Source organism: Maniola jurtina, chromosome 17 (assembly GCF_905333055.1).
Source record: "Maniola jurtina chromosome 17, ilManJurt1.1, whole genome shotgun sequence".
Classification (NCBI taxonomy): Eukaryota; Metazoa; Arthropoda; class Insecta; order Lepidoptera; family Nymphalidae; genus Maniola; species Maniola jurtina.
In genome coordinates, this window is record NC_060045.1 from 2,807,921 (window position 1) to 2,831,318 (window position 23,398).

A 23,398-nucleotide genomic window follows, 5' to 3' on the forward strand; every position below is an offset into this window, starting at 1 on the left:
TTGTGTTTATATGATGCTGTAAGGAATTGCATTCCTAAATCCTGGTGATCCCTCGGGATTTTTAAAGGATGTTTTTTACGTGGTACAGAAATGCGTTGCATCCCGGGGACGGGCTATTACGGATAGGCTACTTTTGTCCTGGAAAATCAAAAGTTCCCACGGGATTTTTAGAAACCAAAATCCACGCGGGTGAAGCTGCGGGCATCAGCTAGTTAATAAATAAGTATTGCCTCGAGCAAATAGCTGCATTGGTATCTATTGTTCCCTGTCATTGAAAGGGAACAATTTAATTTTCAAAATTTGAAAAAAATTGTAAAACGCGATTTCGGTAGAGAATAGATCAATGCCTATCAGAGCAGTGGCATTGATCTATATTTTTAATAATTTCTAAAAAATAAATTTTTAACTGTTTAAATTTTACATGGGTTTCACATTTATTTCAAGAGCTTTTATAAATATGTAAAACTCAATACTCAAGGTTTCATTATACCGTTTGTGATAAGGAAAACCATGTTTTTAAATAAACGGAAAGTTGAATTTTGTATAATTAGTTATTGACTAGAATTATAATTTTTCAGAATCAAATATTCTTAAAGGCTTATAGTTTTACAGTTATTACCGGCTGACAATGCTATATCCCAATAGCCTTGCTATTTGTCCTAGCCGCTAAATAAAATTTTGATGATTCATCGTCCTTTTATGGCATTAGCGCGGTTTCTTGTATTCCATTATGATCTCTTTTTTTTTTCATTTGCATAATGGCATTAGTTTATTGTCTTTTACAGCATTAGTACGGTATTTTGTATTTAGATTTTGGTTGTATACATTGTACACTCTACCATAACACCTGAAACAATAGGATAATTACTATCATTTGCACGTGGTCATCCCTCGTGGATCTTTATGATGGTTTTATTTTTGAACTAGCTATTACCCGCGGCATCGCTCGCGTGATTCAAGGTTTTAATAATAATTGAGATTTGTTACAATATTTTATGCAATGCCTAAGTTATTTTATCATGTGTTTTAGCATGCTATCCTGCGGGAACTATTTGTTTTTTTTTGAAAGGAAAAGAAGTAGTCTATAATACTTTTTCCTCGACTATGTCTATGCAAAACAACTGGCCAAGTGCGAGTCACACTCGCGCACTAAGAGTTCCGTACTCGGCTATTTTTTCCAAAATTTTGCACGATAAGTCAAAAACTATTATGCATAAAAATAAATAAAAACCTGTTTTAGAATGTACAGGTAAAGTCCTTTCATATGATACCCCACTTGGTATAGTTACCTTAGTTTGAAAATTGAAACATTTTTTTTTAATTCGCAGTTTTCAGATTTATTCCTGTACTTGTGCTGTAAGACCTACCTACCTGCCAAATTTCATGATTCTAGGTCAACGGGAATTAGATTCTCAGCTATGTCTTTGCAAAAAAAAAGCGTCCATCCGTAACTCTGTTGCGGCGTTATTGAATGACGAATGCCTGAACGATAGCATGCTATCCTGCAGGAACTGTTTGGTTTTTAGAGAGAAAAGTTGCTTATTTCACTTTTTAGATTCTCTACTATGTCTGTGCAAAAAATGCCGTCAATCCGTAGCTCTGTTATGGCGTTATTGAACGACAAATGCGTGAAAAATAGTATGCTATCCCGCGGGAAGTGTCCATATTTTTCGGCAGAAAAAGTCTCATTTATTACTTATTAGGTTCTCAGCTATATCTTTGCAAAAAAAAAGCGTCAATCCGTAGCTCTGTTGCGGCGTTATTGTACGACAAATGCGTGAAAAATAGTATGCTATCCCGCGGAAAGTGTTCATATTTTTCGGGAAAAAAAGTTGCATTTATTACTTATTAGGTTCTCAGCTATGTCTTTGCAAAAAAAGCCTCAATCTGTAGCTCTGTTGCGGCGTTAATGAATGACGAATGCCTGAACTGACTGAATGACTGAGTTTTCGGGAGCTATGTATAGTACGTGACAGGTCGAGATGGCAATCGAAGTATGAGGCGGGGGACGTTCTGCACACCCGCACGTCACCCGCGCTATCCCGCACCGGATTAGCCCAGGGATTGTGTGGGTGTGCGGGGCGTCCTCACCCTGATTGCCATCACAACCTGTCACGTGTTGTGTTGCGTATTTGTTTGTTTATTGGCTCATCGATTCACTTATTACTGCCAAACTGCACATTAAATTTTGATAAATGAGATCTCTCTTTCGCTTCGCTTTACCATTCCGTGTGTTAGAGGCTATATTGTCATAATATGTCATAAAATTTTCCGATATGTCATAAAAGAACTTATCATAATCAAAACGAATGTAAGAGATATAACCTACAAAACCCAAAAAGTATATTGAATTGGTTTACCTACACATGACATGAAAAAGAAATGTATATCGAGAAAAAATAAACTTGAAATAGATGGATCGAGTTTGATATCAAATCATAGCTACTATGAAAATTTCGAATACATGTATATAATAATAATTTATACATATTCAAATATAAATCAATCATCTGCGGTGAAGTCTTTAAAAGTAGTAGGTGGGTTTTTGTACTTTTAGTTTTGAACTTTATCTTATTTTGTTTTTGTATCCCTAGCTTACTCGTGTAGCAATGCACTTATTTTTGATGAATAAATACCTACTCAAGTGTAACATCTGCATTTTTGTACCTGTTAATCACTTTCATTGTACTGTCCATTGTCTTGCGCTTACGGTAAGTACGATTTAGTACTAACAATAAAATTTGAAAAGATTATAAAGGACCATAAATAAATAAAAAATGCTCAATTTCTTTATGAGTATTAGCATTGCATTATATTTTTGATAATATTGCAAATTAAATATTTAAGACTGTTTAAATTTTAGACGGATTTCACATTTATTTTAGCCTTTATAAATATATGTGTGAAAATTATTATAGTAGGTGTAACTATTTATACTGTGCATGATAAGGGAACCATATTTTCGTAAATATGTATAAGGAAAGTTGAATTTTGTATAATTTCTTGACTCTCTTATACTTGCACAAGTATATAAAAGATTAGTATTAAGTACTGACTACAATTATAAGTTTTATTCACTCGTACTTAATCTATAAAGAAAATACACTGTTTTAAAAAACATCATTGTTTTGAAAAAAACGACAAACTAACACCACATACTTAAAAATATTGAAAAAAATAATCAGTTTGAAAATCGTCTAGGATCAAAACGGTTTGTTATAAACTAAACTGCGCTGGGTACGTCCGTTCACGGAAACAAACAAAGAACCTCGGGTAAATACCTAAACTTGTGTTCCAGGCTCATGCTTCAACGCTCTTAAAGTCGTGCCATTACATTAGGCATTAGAGTATTGCTAAAAAATTGCTTATTAAAATATTATAGACGATACAAGATTACAAAGTTAATATCAGCTATGATTCTAATTTGGTTATACCCAACGCATCTCTAAAATAAACTAAAAGGTCTGGTCTTAGTGCGATATTTTTAGGGTTCCGTACCTCAAAAGGAAAAATGGAACCCTTATAGGATCACTTTGTTGTCTGTCTGTCTGTTTAAAATGTTCATTGAGGAAAAACGATTGTATTACATATTTCAGTTCTGTTATTTGACGGCCGAAATTATAATAATCAATCGATCACTCTCAAAAGGGCACCAGCCTCTTGATTCGCGAACTCAGTGTCTAACACTGAATGATAGCCACCAAGTTCATTTGACATTTATTTTTAATTCATTGAAGGTTTTCTACGAAAAATTATTTTAATGTCTTTCAGTGAAGCAGCAATGTAAGACCAACCAATGTCAAATGAGCTCATTCAATGTTAGCGCACTGAGTTAGCGAATCACTCCGCAGGTCACCAAAGGCGCAAATGGTTAGATGGACAGAGTTTAGTTGCCCAAAGTTTAAGGTGGAAGCGACAGAGCTGCCCGCGAAATTCAAATTTAATCTGGTTTTTCGCAATTTGTAAACTAATACAACGCATGGCATTTTAATTGCGACAATAGCAGTATCATCCTCACCGGTTTATATAAAAATCTTTACTGGGAAAGGGTCCAGTTTAAGAAATTAGCTACAAATTAACAAACCTACAAATTAGTCGATACTAGAGCTAATTTCTTAAACTGGACAATTTCAAGTAAAGATTTTCATATAAACCTGTGAGGATGATACTGCCTATTGTCGCAATTAAAATGCCATAAGCCTACGTTGTCCTATTACTTTACAAATTGCGAAAAACCAGATTAAATTTGAATTTCGCTGGCAGACCCGTCTCATGGCCCTTAAAGAGGCGGCTTTAGATAGAGAAGCTTTTCGTATGACGGCCGCCAAACTTGGTTTCGAAGAAGGCACTTGATGATTATAATGATCGGTAATCTATCGATATGTCACATACAACATTGTTGTTTATCAAAAAACATAACACAATATAGTCTTGGACCGTAGTAATAAAATGATGTGATGTACAATTGTATTACGGTAGTTTATGGGGCAAGAATTCATTATTAAAAGAAAATAACTTGAAAAAACTTAAATTTTTAGAAATTTACAAAATTAATTTTATCAACGTCACACTGTACGGAATGCGATCAATGTCTTTACAATGCGTAAACGACAAATATTTTTCAATTTTTTAACAGAAAAGTAAAGTAATTGAAAAATAATATGTCGACCAATGTCCAAATCATTACATCATTTTATTACTAAAGTCCAAGACCCTATTTTTTACAAATAACAATGTTGCCAAATAACCTTTCGACAGATTACAGACTATTGGCAGTTATTTCAGAGATTTGTGTATATAACCAAATTAACATAATTATGTGTAAAATCTAGAAAGCTACCTTATTATTAACATTTTAATATTGATTCATTACATAGGAGTATATCAATATAATTTAATATTATAAAATATTTTATTACTGTAATTATTAGCAAAATAAATGCTGTTATGTAAGACACAAATCCTTAAAAAATTATTGCACATTTGCTTACTTAATATGATTTTAGTGTTACAACTTATACAGCCAAGTTACAACCTTAAATGTTTACATTTGCACAATTTGTAAAAACCGATTTTAAGAACAAATAAATCATTTGATCATTTACTATTGCAGAATTACGGTTTGCATTTGTTTAATTGGAAGGATCTATACAACCGGGTTTAAATTCATAAGTACAGAATCCATATTTTTAAGAAAAACATTATTATGTGCTAATATACAAAGTAGTTCCAAAATCACCAAAAATATTCAACAAATCCATCTAACTTGCTATTGGCTAAAATATATAGTTTCAGCAACATACCATACATAATAAAAGTGATAATTACATTGCTATAATCACAGATTTGGTGTTATGGATTTGAGATAATAAACATCTTAGGCGCACAGATTGATAGAAGTCTTTATTGCACACAAAAACATGTAAAGAAACACAACACAAGGAAGAAAACAGAAAAAAACAATTGTGTGCAAAGGCGGCCTTATTGCTTAGAGCGATCTCTACCAGATTGCTCTAAGCAATAGGAATGATTGGTCATTATAAGACAAATATGGCGTTATGGCACTCTATGGAATGAAGTATGTATAAGCCATACAAAATGAGCCTGTTTCATTTCATAGATCCTTGTCTTCACAGATACCAATCTGTGGGCTTAGGGCGCTTGATTTATTATTATCAGAACCCTTAGGAAACTATTTACACTTTACACCAATGTAATCAATTAGGCAAATATTATAGGCTAGTGCCTGAGACTATCCACATATTTTTCTGTTTTCCTGTGGGACTGATAAAAATTTGCCTTTGTTATAATATCCACAATGTATAATGTGTGCTGAAATATATCAGTGCTGTTCAGCAATTAATTTTTGTATTTAATTCAGACACAAGTTAGCTCTTGACTGCAATCTCACCTGGTGGTAAGTGATGATGCAGTCTAAGATGGAAGTGGGCTAACCTGGAAGGGGTATGGCAGTTTTTATTAAATCCATATCCCTTTGGTTTCTACATGTCTGGCATCGTACCAGTACGCTAAATCGCTCGACGGCACGACTTTGCTGGTACGGTGGTAACTAACCACGGCCGAAGCCTCCCACCGGATTAGACCAGAGATTTAGAAATTATTAAATTCCAAACCCCTGCCGGGAATTGAACCTGGGACCTCCCACTAATAAGACAACAGTGCGTACCACTGCGCCAGGGAAGTCTATTAAGCCGCCTTGAAGAGGAAATAGACAGACACACTTTTGCATTTATAATAATTAAGTAATATAGCTTGCAGTAATATTATGTACTTAAGTGAGATATACTAATATTACATGTTCAATCACCAAGAACTGCCATTGCCATCTCTTTAGATATATTATCTGACATAGAATTCTGATTCTCCGTTTCCCTCTCATCACCAGACCACCAACTCTCATCGTCATCATGAATGAAACATAAGAAGAGATCATCTTCATATGTTGGAAAGTAATATTCAGGCTGGTCCCATTTTTCCTTACTTAAAATCCAGTGTTTCATTTCTTTTAAATGCTTTTCTAAATTCTTCGAATCGTCGAACTTAGTTTCACACGCTAAACACTGCTTTAAATGTATCTGCCTTCTTATATAATTTACTATTTTAATTTTATAGTAAAAGTTGAATCCTTCTGTAGCTTTTGAAAAGGAAAACTCGTGTTTCTTTTCCATATGGTCTAGCATATTTTCGAATTCCGTTTCTGTATGCTCACATAGTAAACATGTGATTACTGGTCCGTTTTCTTCAGTCCATTCCGACCATTCTGGATCACTGTCTATATTCGAGTCCGGTTCAAATTCTTCTTCCCTAACTTTAATGTTATACATTTTTGAACTACTCGACATATTGAATGGTTTCTGTTTATTTACTGGATGTCTATCACCTATGTAGTTAACTAAAAAGAACTTATCATACTCTTTGTTTACAGGATTTATCCTTTTATGGCCTTTTTTACGCATGTGCTCTTTCAAAATAGTCCGATCTTTGAACACACCTTCACAAAATATACACTGCAGTTTATCTAACTTTGAACTTATTAAATCTATGAGATCATCGATAAAGATTAGGTTGTCGGGCTTAGCGATATGAAAGTTGTGTTTTTCATACAAATGATTTAGGTAGCTTGCTCTGGTGCCAATAGAAACAAATCTGCAAAAGAGGCACTCTTTTGAATAGTCCTTGTCTTCTCTTTCAAAGGCATGCCTTTCTAATAATGTTTCCAATTTGGTTTGACGGAGATTAAGTCGCAGTTCTTTGTCCTCAGGTAATACATCACTTAATAAGAAGTATTCTTCATTCTTTGATTTTGTTCCGTCTGGTTTGTTGTCTAGCAGCATTGTGGTACAAAAGAATGGCAGGTTTTGATCTGAAAATGTATGCACACAAAAACTTAGTAAGTTCAATACACTTAAACATAACTAATTTGGAATAAAGATAGATTAAGATTTTTGCTTTAGAAAATATCTTAGTTCCTGATAGTAAAATTTTAAAATTCTTAATTTTTTTCAAATGGAAAGAGCTAAACCACTTTTCAAAATTCTAAACCTAGTTCAACACTAATCTGCTAAGTTATGATACTTTAATCTAATAATATTCACTATGCATGATGAATATTAGCATAACTAGATATTGTACTACTTTTTTAAAGTTGTTGCAAGTCTCCATAAGTTATTTTTTATTTAAATTAACACTCAACTAACCTTTAAATCTCAACTTCCAATATTTCATATAACCTTCCAAATCCGCAATCTGGTTAGCATCGGCTATAACCAGACGATGCTCCATGAAGAGATGCGTCAACATCTGCTTCTCAGACGCCGGCAGAACAAACACTTCGTCGCACAAAACACAAGCGCACTCATTCGGAGTCTCGGTCTTGAAGATCGATGGATTTTCACTCTTTTGGTGCAAAGTTAACGGTCCAAAGAACTGTTTCTCGTTTGTGGCCATTTTATTTGTGTAAAAACTCGTTTAGGCAACAGATATTCAGTCAATTTTAGAATTTTTCCAATGATTTTTCAGGATTTCACAGCCAAAAAAACAATATTTTGACACTTCACACTGACAGATGTCATGCCAGTCGTAAGACAACTGTCAAAGTCGTGACATTGACAGTTACAATGATTAAAGCATTGCATTTCGTTCAACGCTAGCATGGATTTTTGGAATCCTTAGTTAGGTACAATCAATGAGGGTAACTTTATAATTCAAGTTCAGCAATGGACATAAAAAAATAATGGACATAAAAATATATTGAAGCTGAAGATGCAGATAGAGGGCAAACTCTATTTTTTATTTGCCGGACAGCTTGGCAGGGCACCGGTTTGAAATTCCATAAAATTTATGTTCATAAACCCCATACTAGCCAGGTAGGTACCTGTCTCTTTTTATCGTCGACAATAAAACAAAAAATCTTTTTAAATTTATTATATTTTAAAATTCTATATCTTTTAAATACACTCTGCATAAAAATAGTAGGAACTTACATTCTGTTCAACTAAATGCCACAAGTAAACTTATCTATAAAATCATAAAATAAACCTTATTCTATTTATCATGATTAATCAGGAGTGATCAGGGGAGTAATTGCGCAACGCAGTCGCAATCAATTTCTACTAAAATAGCACAGAAATCATATTATAGAAACTATAAAAAAATATTTTACGGTTCATTCACATCAGTTGGCTGCAATTTAAACGGCAACTGACATTGAATACGACTGCTTAGCGCAAATAGCCCCAGTAGGTATATTTTATAAACTACCCTCAAATTTTTTAATTTAAAGAAATAAATTATTACAAAAACCTCTATATTATTTAAAAATAATGTTAAGTACGTTCAGTTTCACTAATTATATGATTTGAAAATTGACGCGATATTTTTTTATAGTTTATTTACAAAAAATCTCCAGTATAACTGGTATCTTTACGCAAAATTAAATTATATTTTAACTAACTATTACCATTAACTGAAAACCTATTTAAAATCCATATTATAAATGCGAGAGTGTCAGCCTGTCTCCTAGCTTTTGACGGCCCATTTTTTTAACCAATTTTGACGAAGTTACAGACAGCTTGCATCCCGTCGAAGGACCGGGAAATTAAGGGGCGCCCACGGGATTTTTAAAAACCTAAATCCACGCGAACGAAGTCGCGGGCATCATTTTGTTAAGAAGTTACTTATAATTAATTATTACACATTATTATTTAATTATTACTTTCACAGTAGTTAGGTACCTACACAAAATAAACCTAAATGTAACTAATACTGATTTACTATTACAATAAGGAGCTGCTGCAGGTTCTGACTTGACTACCTACCGCAATTATTTAAGTTTTTTGCATAATGGTAGGTATTATTAGGTGGAAACTACACTAGGTAGGCACCTGGTTTCAATATAGTTATAAAAAACAAAATCAGGGGGCACGGTAGTGCCCCCGCCAAGACGAGCCAAACGGCGGACGGGCATAAGGTACTTTTTCTCGAAGCGTTTTTAGATTTCTGAACATAATACATTAAATATGATTAGTTAGACAATATGATTACACTGTTAATATTGTAAAGATTATAGTTAAAGGTACAATTTTATTTTAGGCGGTCGGGGAAACCGTTAAAAAAACCGTATCGGTTGAAAATAAAAAAGTGCGAGTTAGGCTTCTTTCTTTTAGGGTTACGTACATAATTTTATCATGTTTTGGATATAGTGCCATTAATAGGGCAGAGCTGTTTTACCCTTTGTGTACGCAATCCTAAAAACAGACAGTAGATAGATAGGTACGTAGCTGTAATGTGCAACAAGCAAGCTTTGGTTTGCTAAACGTTTTGCTATAGAAAATATTATGTATTCTGTGGTATTAATAAATGGTAGCCAAGTTAAATACAGCAGTTGACAAAACTATTATTCTTCTTTACAGGAGGCATTCGTTTCTACGTATATGGCATTGTATGGCACTGAGGTCCCTTTCGAAGCAGCGGTCACTTGCAGCGCGTATTTTCTTCCAGGTTTTAGACCGGTGACTTTCTGGACTATCACCCTCGTTCTGAAATGTAAAGATTTTCATTTACGTGCCTAATCCACTAAAGAAATGGGTCTGCCGCCTTATCAGCCCCCTGATTGTGTAAATTGGTATTATAGAAGCAGGCGTTATTTTGCGGAAGTCCATGATATACAAGGAACCAAAAGCTTAATTTGCTATAATCCGCATATTATAGCAAATTAAGCTTTATTATGCGGATTATAGCAAATTAAGCTTTTGGTTCCTTGTATATCGTGATTGGTAGCAAATTCAGCCCCTTGATTGGCTGCCCCAATCAACGGAACCAGCAGAATTTGCTGTCGATTACGATTACGATGAATACGTTTTTCTTACAAAATCGCGGGGCAGATTTGTAGGTAATTATCACATTGCAATTGGTACAATCTCTATTGTTGTCATTGGCAATATTCTTGCTGTGAATAATGCACTTTAACCAGTAGGTACCTAGTGAAGGCATGCCAACTACAGACACCTTTGTCCACCAGAGTTCTACCAATCTGAAGTGATAGCAATTGTCACAATGAAGATAACGAACTGCGGCGATAGGCTTCCAAAAATAGTAACTGCATGTTAGTAATAGTTCGCACTGAAGTAGATTATCTTTTTACAATCATTCCTGATGTTCTTGACGAATATTAGTTTTTATGTCACTCTTTGTATTATTTCCGGGATGAAATGGAGTCTATGCCGCTATGGATTTTCATTTGAGACTGCAATTATCAAAGGTAGGGCCCTCTAATACCAATCAGGGCAAGATTGAAGATTAAACAGCTGATATTGAAACATGTACTCACGGAGGTCGTTGTAAGTGACTTGTACATGGGGCTTTAGTTGAGGACTTCTTTGATAAGGCACAAATAAAATTGTCATTATTCACTATCTCTCGACTTAGGACGCAATATCTGAAAACAAAGAAATTAGTAGATTAATTATTGAGAAAACAGATTAGAAAACTGATTTTAGCAATACAGATAATCTACAACTTTCTGCTAAGGGTGCCTTGCATACAAAAGTAAATACCTACCTATCTTATAAATTATAATTTCATTGCTTAGTGAAAAACCGACCAAGTGCGAGTCGAACTAGCACACGAAGAGTTCCATACCATTGTAAAAGATATTGTATGTAACACTTAATACTTTATAATTTTTTTAATTTTCATGGCAGCCATTTTGAAATTTTATTACAGCAGCGGCATTAAAAAATCGCACTGAAAATTTCAACTCTCTGCCTATTACGGTTCATGAGATACATCCCGCTGACAGACAGGCAGACGGACTGACAGATGGACGGGCAGGCGGAGGTTTAGTAAAAGGATACCGTTGGCAGTAACTACGATAGTTACTCGAAGGGTGCCAACTGCCTGCCCTAAAAACCAGCCAACTACGAATCAAGCAAATTTTAGAAAATCCGGGGGACTAACACGAGGAGCAAAGGTCGAAGGAATCAGAATGCAGTATTACCTAATAACATCAGTAGCATTATGAGAAGCTGGTAAGAACGCAATGTCAACGGAGTTGCAGGATCTCCTCGGTCGCAACTCTCGCACGGTACTTCCATCTTCTCCATCTAGTTCTGGAGTGCTGACACCCCATCGTGTAGTTGATGCCGTGAGCTGGAAAGGGGCATTATAATCATTGATTTTTTTGAGCTGGAGTACACCCACTTCTTCTTCTTCTTCTCTCTCTGGCTGGTTTCCGCACTTAAACGTTTCCGTCTGTTGTGCGTGCGTTGCCCCTCCCCGCCGAAGTGGAGTACACCCACATCAATACAATCAAATTGATTGCTAATAATATATTTTGAGATCTTTGAAACTGTCTAATGCGGGAGAATCTGAAAAAATTATCTGCCAAGCCAAAGGAACCCAAAGAAATCCCCACCATTATCCAAGAATTCAAAATGCACCGTTTGAATACCGATTCTGTTTCTTTCTTTCTTCTGTTTGTTCTGTGCTTGAGGTGTAGCCAAGGTTAAGGTGTCGAAGACAGAATTACTATTTTTTTGTGCTTTTAGTTCAAATCCATGATCAGATTTAAAGTTATGGAGCCCACGCCTACATCAGAAAATTATAATGGTGGTGGTGTATTTGAGCGATAAAATAGTTTTTCGAAACCAAATGATGCTATTTCAGTAGGTACCTAATAATTTTCAATGAAGTTTATACCTTAAGGAGACTGTTTAAGAGGGCTCTCTCCGTCACTCGTTTCATACAATCGTAGTTCCAATTTCATTTGAATATTAAGCAACCAAAGTCCATGTTATTTTGCAGACATATTCTAGAAAGTAATATCTATGTCTGTGGTTTTCCAGATTTCTGTTAAAATATTCGGATTCAAAGTTACGCGGTCTTAAAAAATTTCATACAAATCTTTGAGCCCCTGTAATTTTAAAACTACATAATATTTTTAGAAAAATCTAAAACACCACAGACACAGATATTACTTTCTAGAATATGTCTGCAAAATTTCATGGACTTTGGTTGCTTAATATTCAAATGAAATTGGAACTACGATTGTATGAAACGAGTGACGGAGAGAGCCCTGTTAATCCAACAAACCCTTGTCAACACCAAATGAATTCAATATGGCCATCAAATTGCAGAGTACGTGACTTTCCTCGTAAATTCGCTTCGTAGGTACAATGTGCATGCACCACGTGCTAATAGTATCAGGGATTAACGCGTTGTCAAAGGGTTTGTCTGGAAAGTCTGACGCGAGCAAACGCCCGAAACAAGTAAAACATTCAACTAATTAATTGAATTATACAGGTTCAAAGGACTGCTGAACACTTTTGGCTTTTGGACGGTTTTGGGATATAGCTAACTAACATGGGCATGATTGTGAATAATAATGTGTTAGCGACTTGCAAAGTAATTATTTTGTTTGTCAGAGAACGATCAACAAATTGTATGAAATGCTTTCAAAACAAGTGTAAATTAAAAATTTATAACACCACCGACAAGTGAAGGTTACCGTAACTAGAAAAGAGCTGATAACTTTCAAACAGCTGAACCGATTTTCTTGGATTATTATAGCCAAGAACACTCTCGATCAAACCAACTTTCAAACAAAAAAAAAACTAAATAAAAATCGGTTCATTAGTTTAGAAGCTACGATGCCACAGACAGATACACAAATACACAGATACACATATCAAACTTATAGAACCCCTCTTCTTGGGTCGGGGGTTAATGATTTGAAAAGAGCAGGGACCATTTTATTTGGAACAAGTTCAAAAAGTCGCATCAAAGGAGTTTGTGCCATTTAAGGAGATCCCAGGGCACCCGAGTGTGACGTGCCAGCGAGATTCCATGGGTAGAACTTATCCCAATGGATATGGAATTTCCAATTTCCAAACTAAAACTCTCTGCGAAAAAGGATAGCAAGACTTGTAACATTGTGACATATATTTATTTTATAATTGTGACTCCAGGAGTACCTACCTATTAATGTTTAATTTTCTATTGATTAAGAATGATATTTTATGTACTTATTGAAAATGTATGTAAAGATAGTAAATTTTGCACGCCATGTCATGGCAGATTGTGATACGTACCTACTTAAAATTTATGTAACATCTTTTTTACTTACAATCTTGCAATAAATGAAATACTATACTATACAAGTTGCTATTTTTTTTTCGCAGAGAGCTTTATGAAACATCACATGAAATATACTTCACAAACAATACATTTAGACCTATCATTTTGGTTGAGGTTAGAGATTTGTGTACAACAGAATTAGCCAAAGTAGCTCGATTTCACCTCGCACTCAAAAAAAGGTTCTCAAAAATCACTTCCTGTTTTCCTGAAGATCGGATGGCTCAACCATACGAAAAAACATATACCTACGCTGAATTGCGACCCATCAGTTTTTTTAGAAGTTTGTTAAAATACAGATAAGTCTAGTTGCAAGGACTTTGAGGCTAGTTAACTAACATGTTTAAAGATCTCAGACATTTTCAAGTAAAACCCCTACCTCAACAGTAACAGCTAAGTCTCTGTACCACTTATTAGGCAGCACTCTTATCACATATCTTATTTTTGATTCTTCGGAGCTCGAATCGAACTGGACTGATCCTTCATCACTGGTTTCTTGTATTGATGAACTTGATATCGGTGCTGGTATGTAGAACTTTAGATGTGGTTCTGAAAAAAAATATATCATATTAGACGGCACATGACTCTTAGCGAAATGTACAATAATATTATGTAATTAATAAAAATAATAAAAATAATTATTAATTATAATATTATAATTAATAATTGTAATTGCTAAAAGTTGACCTCCATTTTTTTTAAATTGAGTTTATTAAATGCACAAACAAAATATACAGTATGTTTTTATTTCAGAAAACTGTACTGCAGTTTGTAAGCGAAAAGAATATTCTAAATGAAATAGATACATGGAGATTATATTTCAATATTTTGAAATATTTTTCATTTAATTTCAACAGTATATTTAATTATTTTTTTATCTTTAAGTCTACAACTACGAACGACTCCTTCAATCATTGTTGTTTGTTTAAAGAAAGTCAATAATTTGTCTAACTTACCAATATTTTTAGCTAAATACAATCGTTTGCCTTTTACAGAAACATCAATATCTACGGAACCGCCGCAAGTTGATACTGCAAGCCAGAGCCCTCCTCCACTTCCAACTGTCGTCTGAAAAAAAGGATCTCTATAATATTATCGCCATCCAACAAAGCAAACTCCAAACAATAATAAGGTTTTCAAACAGTGTGTTAGTATAACAGAAATTAGATTTTTTGCACGCAGCCATGCATTTCATTATAGCGATACTTAAGTGATCTTAATTTTTCCTTTACCTTCAAGTAAAATACGCTTTTCCCCTTAATGTCCGCTTTGAGAGGCACGTTTTCCCGAAGTTTCTTAGCCGTGGAGGTTCTTGGCCTCACACTACCCGATGCAAGTAAGGAACCAATTCGGCGATCTCTTGCTACTCCGAATATGCTTACAAAATATGTCTGTAAAGATTTGTGCTTAGTTAGATACAAGTGTAAATTAAAAATTTATAGCACCCCCGACAAGTGAAGGTACAGCAACTAGAAAAGAGCTGATAACTTTCAAACGGCTGAACCGATTTTTTTTGGATTATAGCTATGAACACTCTCGATCAAGCCACCTTTCAAACAAAAAAACTAAATTAAAATCGGTTCATTAGTTTGCGAGCTACGATGCCACAGACAGATACACAGATACACACGTCAAACTTATAACACCCCATTTTTGGGTCGGGGGTTAGTAACAATTAATTTACTTACCGTGCTTGGATCCAAATTTTCTATTAAATGATGTGTTCTATCTCCTACGCATGCAATTACTGGGTCTTCATTTGATACTCTTGTGCTGCGTCCTGTTTAAAAAAACACCACCATCAACATCATCAGCATATTATTATAAAAATATGAATATGAATTGGTAAATGTAAAGTGTTACAATCATCATCATCGATACATCCTCCTACATCCTCCTCCTCATCCTCCTACATCCTCCTCCTCCATCCTCCTACAGCCTCCTCCTCCATCCTCCTACATCGATGGTATTACTAATAAGCTTTACTTAATCATCATCATCATCGTCAACCAATAGACTGGTTACTCTGGTTCTCCTACGGATCTTTTCATTTCTGATTTGTTCACGTAGAGAAACTCCACGCATAGCTCTCTCCATCGCCCACTGAGTGACTCTAAGCTTTCTTATGAGGCCCATAGTTTAAAGTTAGCAACCATATCTTAATGATTTGATGATTAATTTTATTTATTACTTAGGTATGCTAAAAGAAATTCGCAATAATACTTTTCATTTGCTGACTCATTTAATTAGATTTTTCATCAAAATCTAATCTACCAGTTACATAAGACGACTTACCAAACTTCTTTCTCCTGTAGACACTCTTGAAGTTTCCTTCATATATGTTAAAAGCATCCAAATCGTCTATTTTATTACTATCAGTTAATCCGGTATTGTTGTCAGTCTGATTATGCTTCGTACGAATCCTCTCGTTGGATCGATCTTCAGCCGAGTTGAATCGAATGGGTTTATTGTCAAATCGATTCGATCGAACATCGTATTGAGCAGCACAGAGTGACGTGTAGTTCTTTCTATGGGATGCGACGACGCAGTATGTGGTTGCTTGAGGATCTATAGGGCTGAAACCAAAAAAAAACTGTTAGTAAAATGAAACAACGAACTCAAGGGACAATAATCATTTTTTCTGATGAATTAATAAAAAAATGAATGCTGAACAAAGTTATGAATTAAGTATGTAGGTAAGATATTATAATGTACCAACTGGAAAATAAAATAAATATTCATAAAAAAGACAGTCTTTTAAAAGCAACGCAATCTGGTTGATGAAATAATTTATAACGACGAGAAAAAATTGAAAGAATACGAAGAAATAGGTTTTTTAAAGAGTTTTGTGGAAATTAATGAATGTAAAGGCAAAATAGAGTAGTTGAACATTTCTGTGTTGATAATTAAGTGTGCTACTTTTGAATTATCTTGTGAATAATAAATAGTTTCACATCCGTTTGGAATAAAATTATTATACATACTAACCCCGTAATCTATTAAACGATAAGAAGCTGTTACAAATTGCACTTAATTGCACTTAAGTGTAAGCCCCAAGAAAATATTTATATAAGAAAGCTTTTTTCTTTGATTCATTTCAATCACATCTAATTACACATTAATTAGTCATTGAAACGCTTTTTAAATGTTTATAAAAAGTTTAAGTACCGACTAGTGCATAGTTGGATCTAGGTGAGGCGTTTTGAAAATCCTATTCAATTTCTTTTAAAGGCAAAGTGGCTTTAACGTTTACAGACTCTTACTTTATAAAAAAAGTTGTTTATAATGATTTCTTTTTTTTCTACCGAAAAAAAAGTTTTGAGGTACATTTTAAAAAGATGTGATAGCCTAGTGGTTAGAACGTCCGCCTCCTAATCGGAGGTCGGGGGTTCGATCCCGGGCACGCACCACTAACTTTTTAGTTATGTGCGTTTTAAGCAATTAAATATCACTTGCTTTAACGGTGAAGGAAAACATCGTAAGGAAACCTGCATGCCTGAGAGTTCTCCATGTTCTCAAAGGTGTGTGAAGTCTGCCAATCCGCATTGGGCCAGCGTGGCAGACTATGGCCTAAAACCTTCTAATTCTGAGAAGAGACCCGTACTCAGTAGTGGGGCGGAAATGGGTTGATCATGATGAGGTACATTTTAAATAATAAATCAAGACGATTCAGAAGCGATAGAGAAATGCAGTTTCAAAACCCGTTGGTTGGCAATTGATGTAATACTTACAATGAATAAAAAAGGAATTGCAATACTAGGAATATGAAATGAATTGAATATTGAAAAGGTACTACAGAATGAATAGAATGAATATTCAATACATAATATCTATAACATGAATATAAACTACAGTTTTATTGGTCTTGTTAGAATTGCAGAAATTATAGGACTAAAATATCAAACAAATAAAGTACTTTAGCTGTCTCAATAGATGTCATATAAATTTTATATGCATTAATTTTAGTACTGAAAATAAACCATATTTCATTAATAAACAAAAGTGTCGCGCACTAATTTATTAAGCTCGGTCAAAGCTTACTTGGAACTCAGATTTTTCTAGACACGTTGGAAATAAGACTTTATCTTGGAGCAATTAAATTTCATATCCCTTATCAGTTTTAATGTGTAAAATCAAGTTGGTATGTGGAGATCAAATTGTAACCTTAGTTTCTATCAGTTAAGATTTATTTTTCATTGGAGGTGCGGATAGTCGGAAACAAAAAGTTGAAGGAATGAAGCTTGCCTTTGCTGACTCTTTATTCTATTTATCGAGTACTATCCCAGTAGCGTTCTCTGCAAATAGTAAAGACATCTTATATTGGCAATTTGATACAACATGTAGAAACTTGTTACTTGTTTAATTAACGTTATTGCAGTTAACAGCGTTGTCGGTGTTACTGAGAATTTAAATTTTGCTCTTTTTTGCCCCGATTGAATTCTTCATGGAGCTTATGTGGATATAAAATTGGTATAATTCACTTCATGATTGCACCTTGTTTTGAGATTATGATCAGGAAAAATAGAGAAGCTTGTAAAAAGCCAATACCAGATGTAGAGCTATGTAGAGATGGCTTTAATTTTGATATTGCTAAAAATAGTAGGTATTATGAAAGTTTTTGTGGATTTTGTTGATGTAAGAAATAGAACAGTAATGTATGATGGTGAAGTACCTATATACATTTGAAATACGGAAAAAGCAATTTTTGGTAGACAAGTATAAAAACATTAATCTACAAAGTGCAACATGTACCTATTACCTAATAAGACCAGAAGAAGAACGTTAATCACTCATTAAATCGTTACATAGGTTTAAGGATAGTAGGAAAACTGTTGAAGCGACTATAAACACTAAACAGGCTGATATCCATTGAGATGTTTAATTTTAACCCTAATTAGTTAGAGTAATTGAAACGTTAAATTGATTCCCTTCGACCCATTACTACATTATTATTTACCCACCCTATGCAAAGATATCACATCTTAAGGATACAAGAAAAAAAATTAAATTAAAATAATCCATTTCATTCCCTGATAAACAATCTAAGCCATTTCATAAAAGTGCCAGTATAAATAGGAATGTAGAAGCTTATGCAGTATTGGTCGATGATCGTATACAAATTCCTAAACAGAATGCTTCTGAGACTACATAGTAGGTTTTATAGTGCTACATCTCTATAAAGTAGAACCTCCTTAATTCCATAAAAACCTACGATATTGGCAAGGCCTAGAACAACGACTACCTACTGTATTCTGTAATGGTTCGGTTCCACTATCGGGATTCGGCAAATATGTATTATAAAGGTGAAAGATTGTGATGAAAGGTGTGCGCGCGCTCGCGTGTGTGTGTGTGTGTGTGTGCGTGTGTGCGTGTGCGTGTGCGTGTGCGTGTGCGTGTGCGTGTGCGTGTGCGTGTGCGTGTGCGTGTGCGTGTGTGTGTCTGTGTGCGTGTGTGTGTGTGTGTGTGTGTGTGTGTGTGTGTGTGTGTGTGTGTGTGTGTGTGCGTGTATTTGTGTATTTGATACTCTTACATACAGATACATACAGATTTCTTTGGTTTGGCGGATTATAGCAAATTAAGCTTTTGGTTCCTTGTATATTTGATACTCTTTAACGCAATAACTAGTAGACGGACTTGGCTCAAGTTTGGAAGGCGATGTAAGCTATTCTGACTTAACACAACTTAGGGTACGATTTATCCGGGAAAATAAAGTTCCCACGGACGAAGTCCTGCGGGTATCATTTAGATTTTAAATAAGCTTTAAAAATTCGCCAAACATAAAACATTCGCCGTATCCTGTAGTGTGGCCCCAGTTGATTTGACGAATGCCGAACAATCTAAAAAGCCCAAACTCAAATTATTTACCAAAATCCGATAGTGCAGCCGTACTTTAACAAAATAAAATCAAATTCATTTTAATCCCCCGATAAAGTCTGAGCCATTTCATAAAAGTGCCAGTATAAATGAGAATGTAAGAGCTAATGCAGTATTGGTCCATGATCGCGTATAATTAACAGTTCCGTGCCATACAATGTTGCGGCAGATAGGTTTTTACTACAGGGGGATGCTCAATTGAAAAAAGGAGAGGTAATTACACGTGCCGACTAGTACAGGTACCAGGTCGATAATTTAATAACATAAATTCTAGGTTTAATCGTATTTTTTTTATCATTATCCTATTTCTTTACTCTTTGATGCTCCGAAGCTGAGGCTGAAATATTCGATGTCTCAATGTTGATATTTGAGTTCTTTACAATTTGTAATTGTAATTGGAACTTTTTTCTCTTTCGGCATCACACTCCTCTTAGCTGAGGTTGCGAAGTAAAGGGACAATGGGTAGACCACGTCATATATTTTAATGTAGTTCGAAAAACCGATAAATTCGGGTCCCAAATGAGTCACAGGGAACCGGTGGATCAAGAACGTGGCGTGTGGACTCCCTACAAGAGACATATGTATACATAGAGATTGTTCCAAGCAATAAGGCCGCCTTTGCACACAATTGTTTTTTCTGTTTTCTTCTTTCTGTGCTGTGTTCCTTTATATGTGTTTTTGTGTGCAATAAAGTGTTCTATCTATCTATCTATATGTCTAGCAGTGGACATCCATCGGTTGATAATAATAGGGGTTGTTACTTGTTACCCCTTTCTATTGATTTTATTATAATGATAGGAGATTTCTTCGGATAATAATGCGGTTGGCTTCCAAATCTTTCCGCTTATGATTTAAACAGTATTCGAGGTTTCGATTCATTTAATGACTTACGACAGTGTTTAACGAGTCATCACTAAAAGGCTTCCCATTTATTATATCTTTTCCTTTCGCATCATTTGGCTTTTCGCACCCCAATTTTCTAACATTCCTTGCTCCGTTTAATATCCTTGTATATAATAATTCCTCCTTCCTTGTATATAATATAATATAATAGTATGTGGCTTGATAAATGATTTTATTATATAGCAAGCTGATAAGACATCTTCCGTGACAATCCCGCGGGAACTCTTCGATTTTTTGTAATAAAAAGTAGTCTATGCCTATCACTGCCCAGGACTAACTACATCATGTAAAAAATCATGACGATTCCTTGCTCCGTGGCAACCAACCAACAAAGAAACACTATTTCGCATTTATAATAATGGGTAATGGTTTTAGGTATACACTGCAGGTCGTATTCGTGAAAGTTGATCACTGGATTTCGAGTTTTCGAGGTATTTTGCATAGATAGTCCTTAAGTTTAGACGATTTACGTTTTACGTTTTTAAGCGCTTAGCAAATATTTTTCATAAATTTTGTGATGGGATCCCGTCAATAATGTTTTATTAATGTGCAAACGGTATAACATCGTTATTAATAAATATTGAGACCCGTATCACGATATTTATCGACTGTCTGACCCTTGCCATACATAGTCCGTTCTACCAACCTCTACTTGCCCTCGATTGAATAAATCCATACGATAATATACGGTTCCCATCACTAGTGATAAGTTAATAGTCAATTGATATGTGACAGCCTCGCCATTTGTAGTCTTGTCCTTAAATATTTATTCTGTTTATGTTATTCTATAGCTTACGTGTACCTTTCTATACCTACCTGAAACCGTAAAAGTCGCGAATATCATCTGTTTTTGAACGGAATAAGTTGGTACATGTCATCAAGTATGGTACAGCTATTAAATAGATTTAGATTTGAATTATTCATTGCAAACTTGTAAGTACAATGGGTATTAAAATTATAAAAGTCCAATTGCAAACTGCCATGTAATGGCGCGCAATTTTTCAGTATAGTAGGTACATTTTGTACAGAGTTACAGTGTTAGTGAAAAAATATATTACACTAATATTATAAGGGCGAAAGTTTGTGTGTGTGTTTGTTTCTCTTTCACGTAAAAACTACTGGACAGATTTGACTGAAATCTGGAAAGGGGACAGATTTTACCCTGGATTAAAACAAAGGCTACTTTTTATCCCGGAAAATCAATGAGTTCCCACGGGATTTTAAGAGACCCACGGGAACGAAGTCGTTGGCATCATTTAGTAAAAAATTAATTGATGTCAAAGAATACCTAGAATATCTAATTGCAGTATTTGACTTTGAATTTTCATCATGATCAACACATCGCGGCCGGCCCACTGTTTTCTTCGAAAACCAGAAGAAAAATGTAACTCTCACTAGCTAATTAGGAATTATAATATTTGGTCCATTTTATTTCAAATCTAATATTAGAAAGTAGATTGAAATGCTCAAAGATACCGCGCTTAATTAACACGATGCTTTTAATTGAAAGAAAATAATCTTGAGTCTAATTTTAATTAATTCAGCCGTGTTTAATTAATTAATGAAATGAATGATCATGAGATATTAAAACATTCTTTAATAGAAAAAAAACCGGCCAAGTGCGAGTCAGACTCGAGTTCCGTACTCGGGAATTTTTCCTTTTTGGCAATTGTTCAAAAATAAATAGTTATAGAAACACCATAATTAAAACTCATGTAACGGGAGTAAGAAACGTCCAAATATAAAAACTCGCATGGAATATCACCGTTAAACCATAACTCTCCCAGGCCATAAATCCGAGCTGTCCGTCTGTTCGTCACAAGAACGAGTATTGATCAATTTATGATACGCCATGTATGGTTAGATATGAGACTATAAAGCGCAATAGGTACCTACGGATGTGTGTTGCGAGATCTTTTTCTAAATTATTGGCGAGAAATGCAGGTTAACGGTATGGGGTATGTGATATTGAAAATAGCTGACATTTCACTTTAAAAATACAAATAAAAACCAGTCAAGTGTGATTCTTTTTGCACACAAAGGGTTCCGTAACATCGTGCTAGAAATTAAGTAAATAATTCAAAATTTTCAGCACTAAGACTCCATGGCCCCAGGATCTCCACAACAAACGGAACGAAAAATGAGGAATGAGGAATTATCTCGATGAGGAATTACCTAGGATCCCAGTTAGTAGAAAGCCTTCGTTTGGAACGTACACGCAAACGCATGCGCACAAGTCTGGTGGCTTCCCCGCGCACGCTCACTGCTGCTGCGCCCCCTTTTGAAGAAGACAACTGAAAAGAAATAACTATTAGAATAATAAATATAATATATAAGAAAATATAGTGGTTAGTATATAAAATTAAGAGCGCCATCTCGCCAACCAACTGGCCCAATAGTTTGGCGAGCTAAAAATGTAAGACTATTTTTTCAAAAAAAAAATAAAAAAAATATTAAAAAAAAAGAAAAATAACACAACCTTAGTACGAATATTAAAGCACTACTTAGATCACAATTTGTTTCGTTTTTAAGGAGTATCAAATTGTACCTACATTTTTGTATAAATTAAATAAACTGAAAGTGAAAATGAATGATTGTTTAATTTAAAAACCGACTTCCAAAACCACTACAAAGTATATGAAGTAATGAGCATAATAAAAGAAACTAGAAATCTAAAAGCGTGAAAGTCGCCCGACTTTTACTTACTTTTTAGTTACTTTGTAGTGGTTTTGGAAGTCGGTTTTTTACTTAGGTATACATGCTATTGCTATTTTCTACCGGTATTTATAACAAGATGAAATTTTTATAACCCGACCAACAAGCAATTTTCCCTTTATAATTGAAAGAAAATAATCATACCTGCAAAACATATCTGTCTTGTTTAGATATTGAAAATGATATAGTGTGCATCTCGACACCTCCGTGTTCCTGAACCAGTTGCAGTTTTGCTGTAGGTAACAGAAAAAAA

General features: G+C 34.6%; 2 protein-coding genes across 8 annotated transcripts in view; both read right to left on the minus strand.

The window, feature by feature from the left end:
- Positions 1-4,673: 4,673 nt before the first annotated feature.
- On the minus strand, positions 4,674-8,080 carry LOC123873561 (zinc finger protein 277). The gene is made up of 2 exons (XM_045918442.1): positions 7,719-8,080; positions 4,674-7,384 (listed from the first exon to the last, which is right to left on the minus strand). Exons 1-2 carry the CDS (start codon positions 7,966-7,968, stop codon positions 6,321-6,323), a joined length of 1,314 nt encoding a protein of 437 aa, XP_045774398.1. The 5' UTR covers positions 7,969-8,080; the 3' UTR covers positions 4,674-6,320.
- Positions 8,081-8,430: 350 nt separating this feature from the next.
- LOC123873559 overlaps positions 8,431-23,398 on the minus strand; it is a 40,844-nt gene continuing 25,876 nt past the window's right edge. For all 7 annotated transcript variants that reach the window (XM_045918434.1, XM_045918432.1, XM_045918428.1 and 4 more), the window contains exons 5-14: positions 23,290-23,378; positions 22,606-22,724; positions 15,949-16,229; positions 15,342-15,433; positions 14,886-15,044; positions 14,610-14,721; positions 14,033-14,202; positions 11,519-11,670; positions 10,850-10,957; positions 8,431-10,058 (exon numbers count right to left, since the gene is read on the minus strand). In XM_045918434.1, the coding sequence (XP_045774390.1) occupies positions 9,917-10,058; positions 10,850-10,957; positions 11,519-11,670; positions 14,033-14,202; positions 14,610-14,721; positions 14,886-15,044; positions 15,342-15,433; positions 15,949-16,229; positions 22,606-22,724; positions 23,290-23,378 (1,424 nt within the window). In that variant the 3' untranslated portion in view covers positions 8,431-9,916. The remainder of the gene's footprint in view (positions 10,059-10,849; positions 10,958-11,518; positions 11,671-14,032; positions 14,203-14,609; positions 14,722-14,885; positions 15,045-15,341; positions 15,434-15,948; positions 16,230-22,605; positions 22,725-23,289; positions 23,379-23,398) is intronic.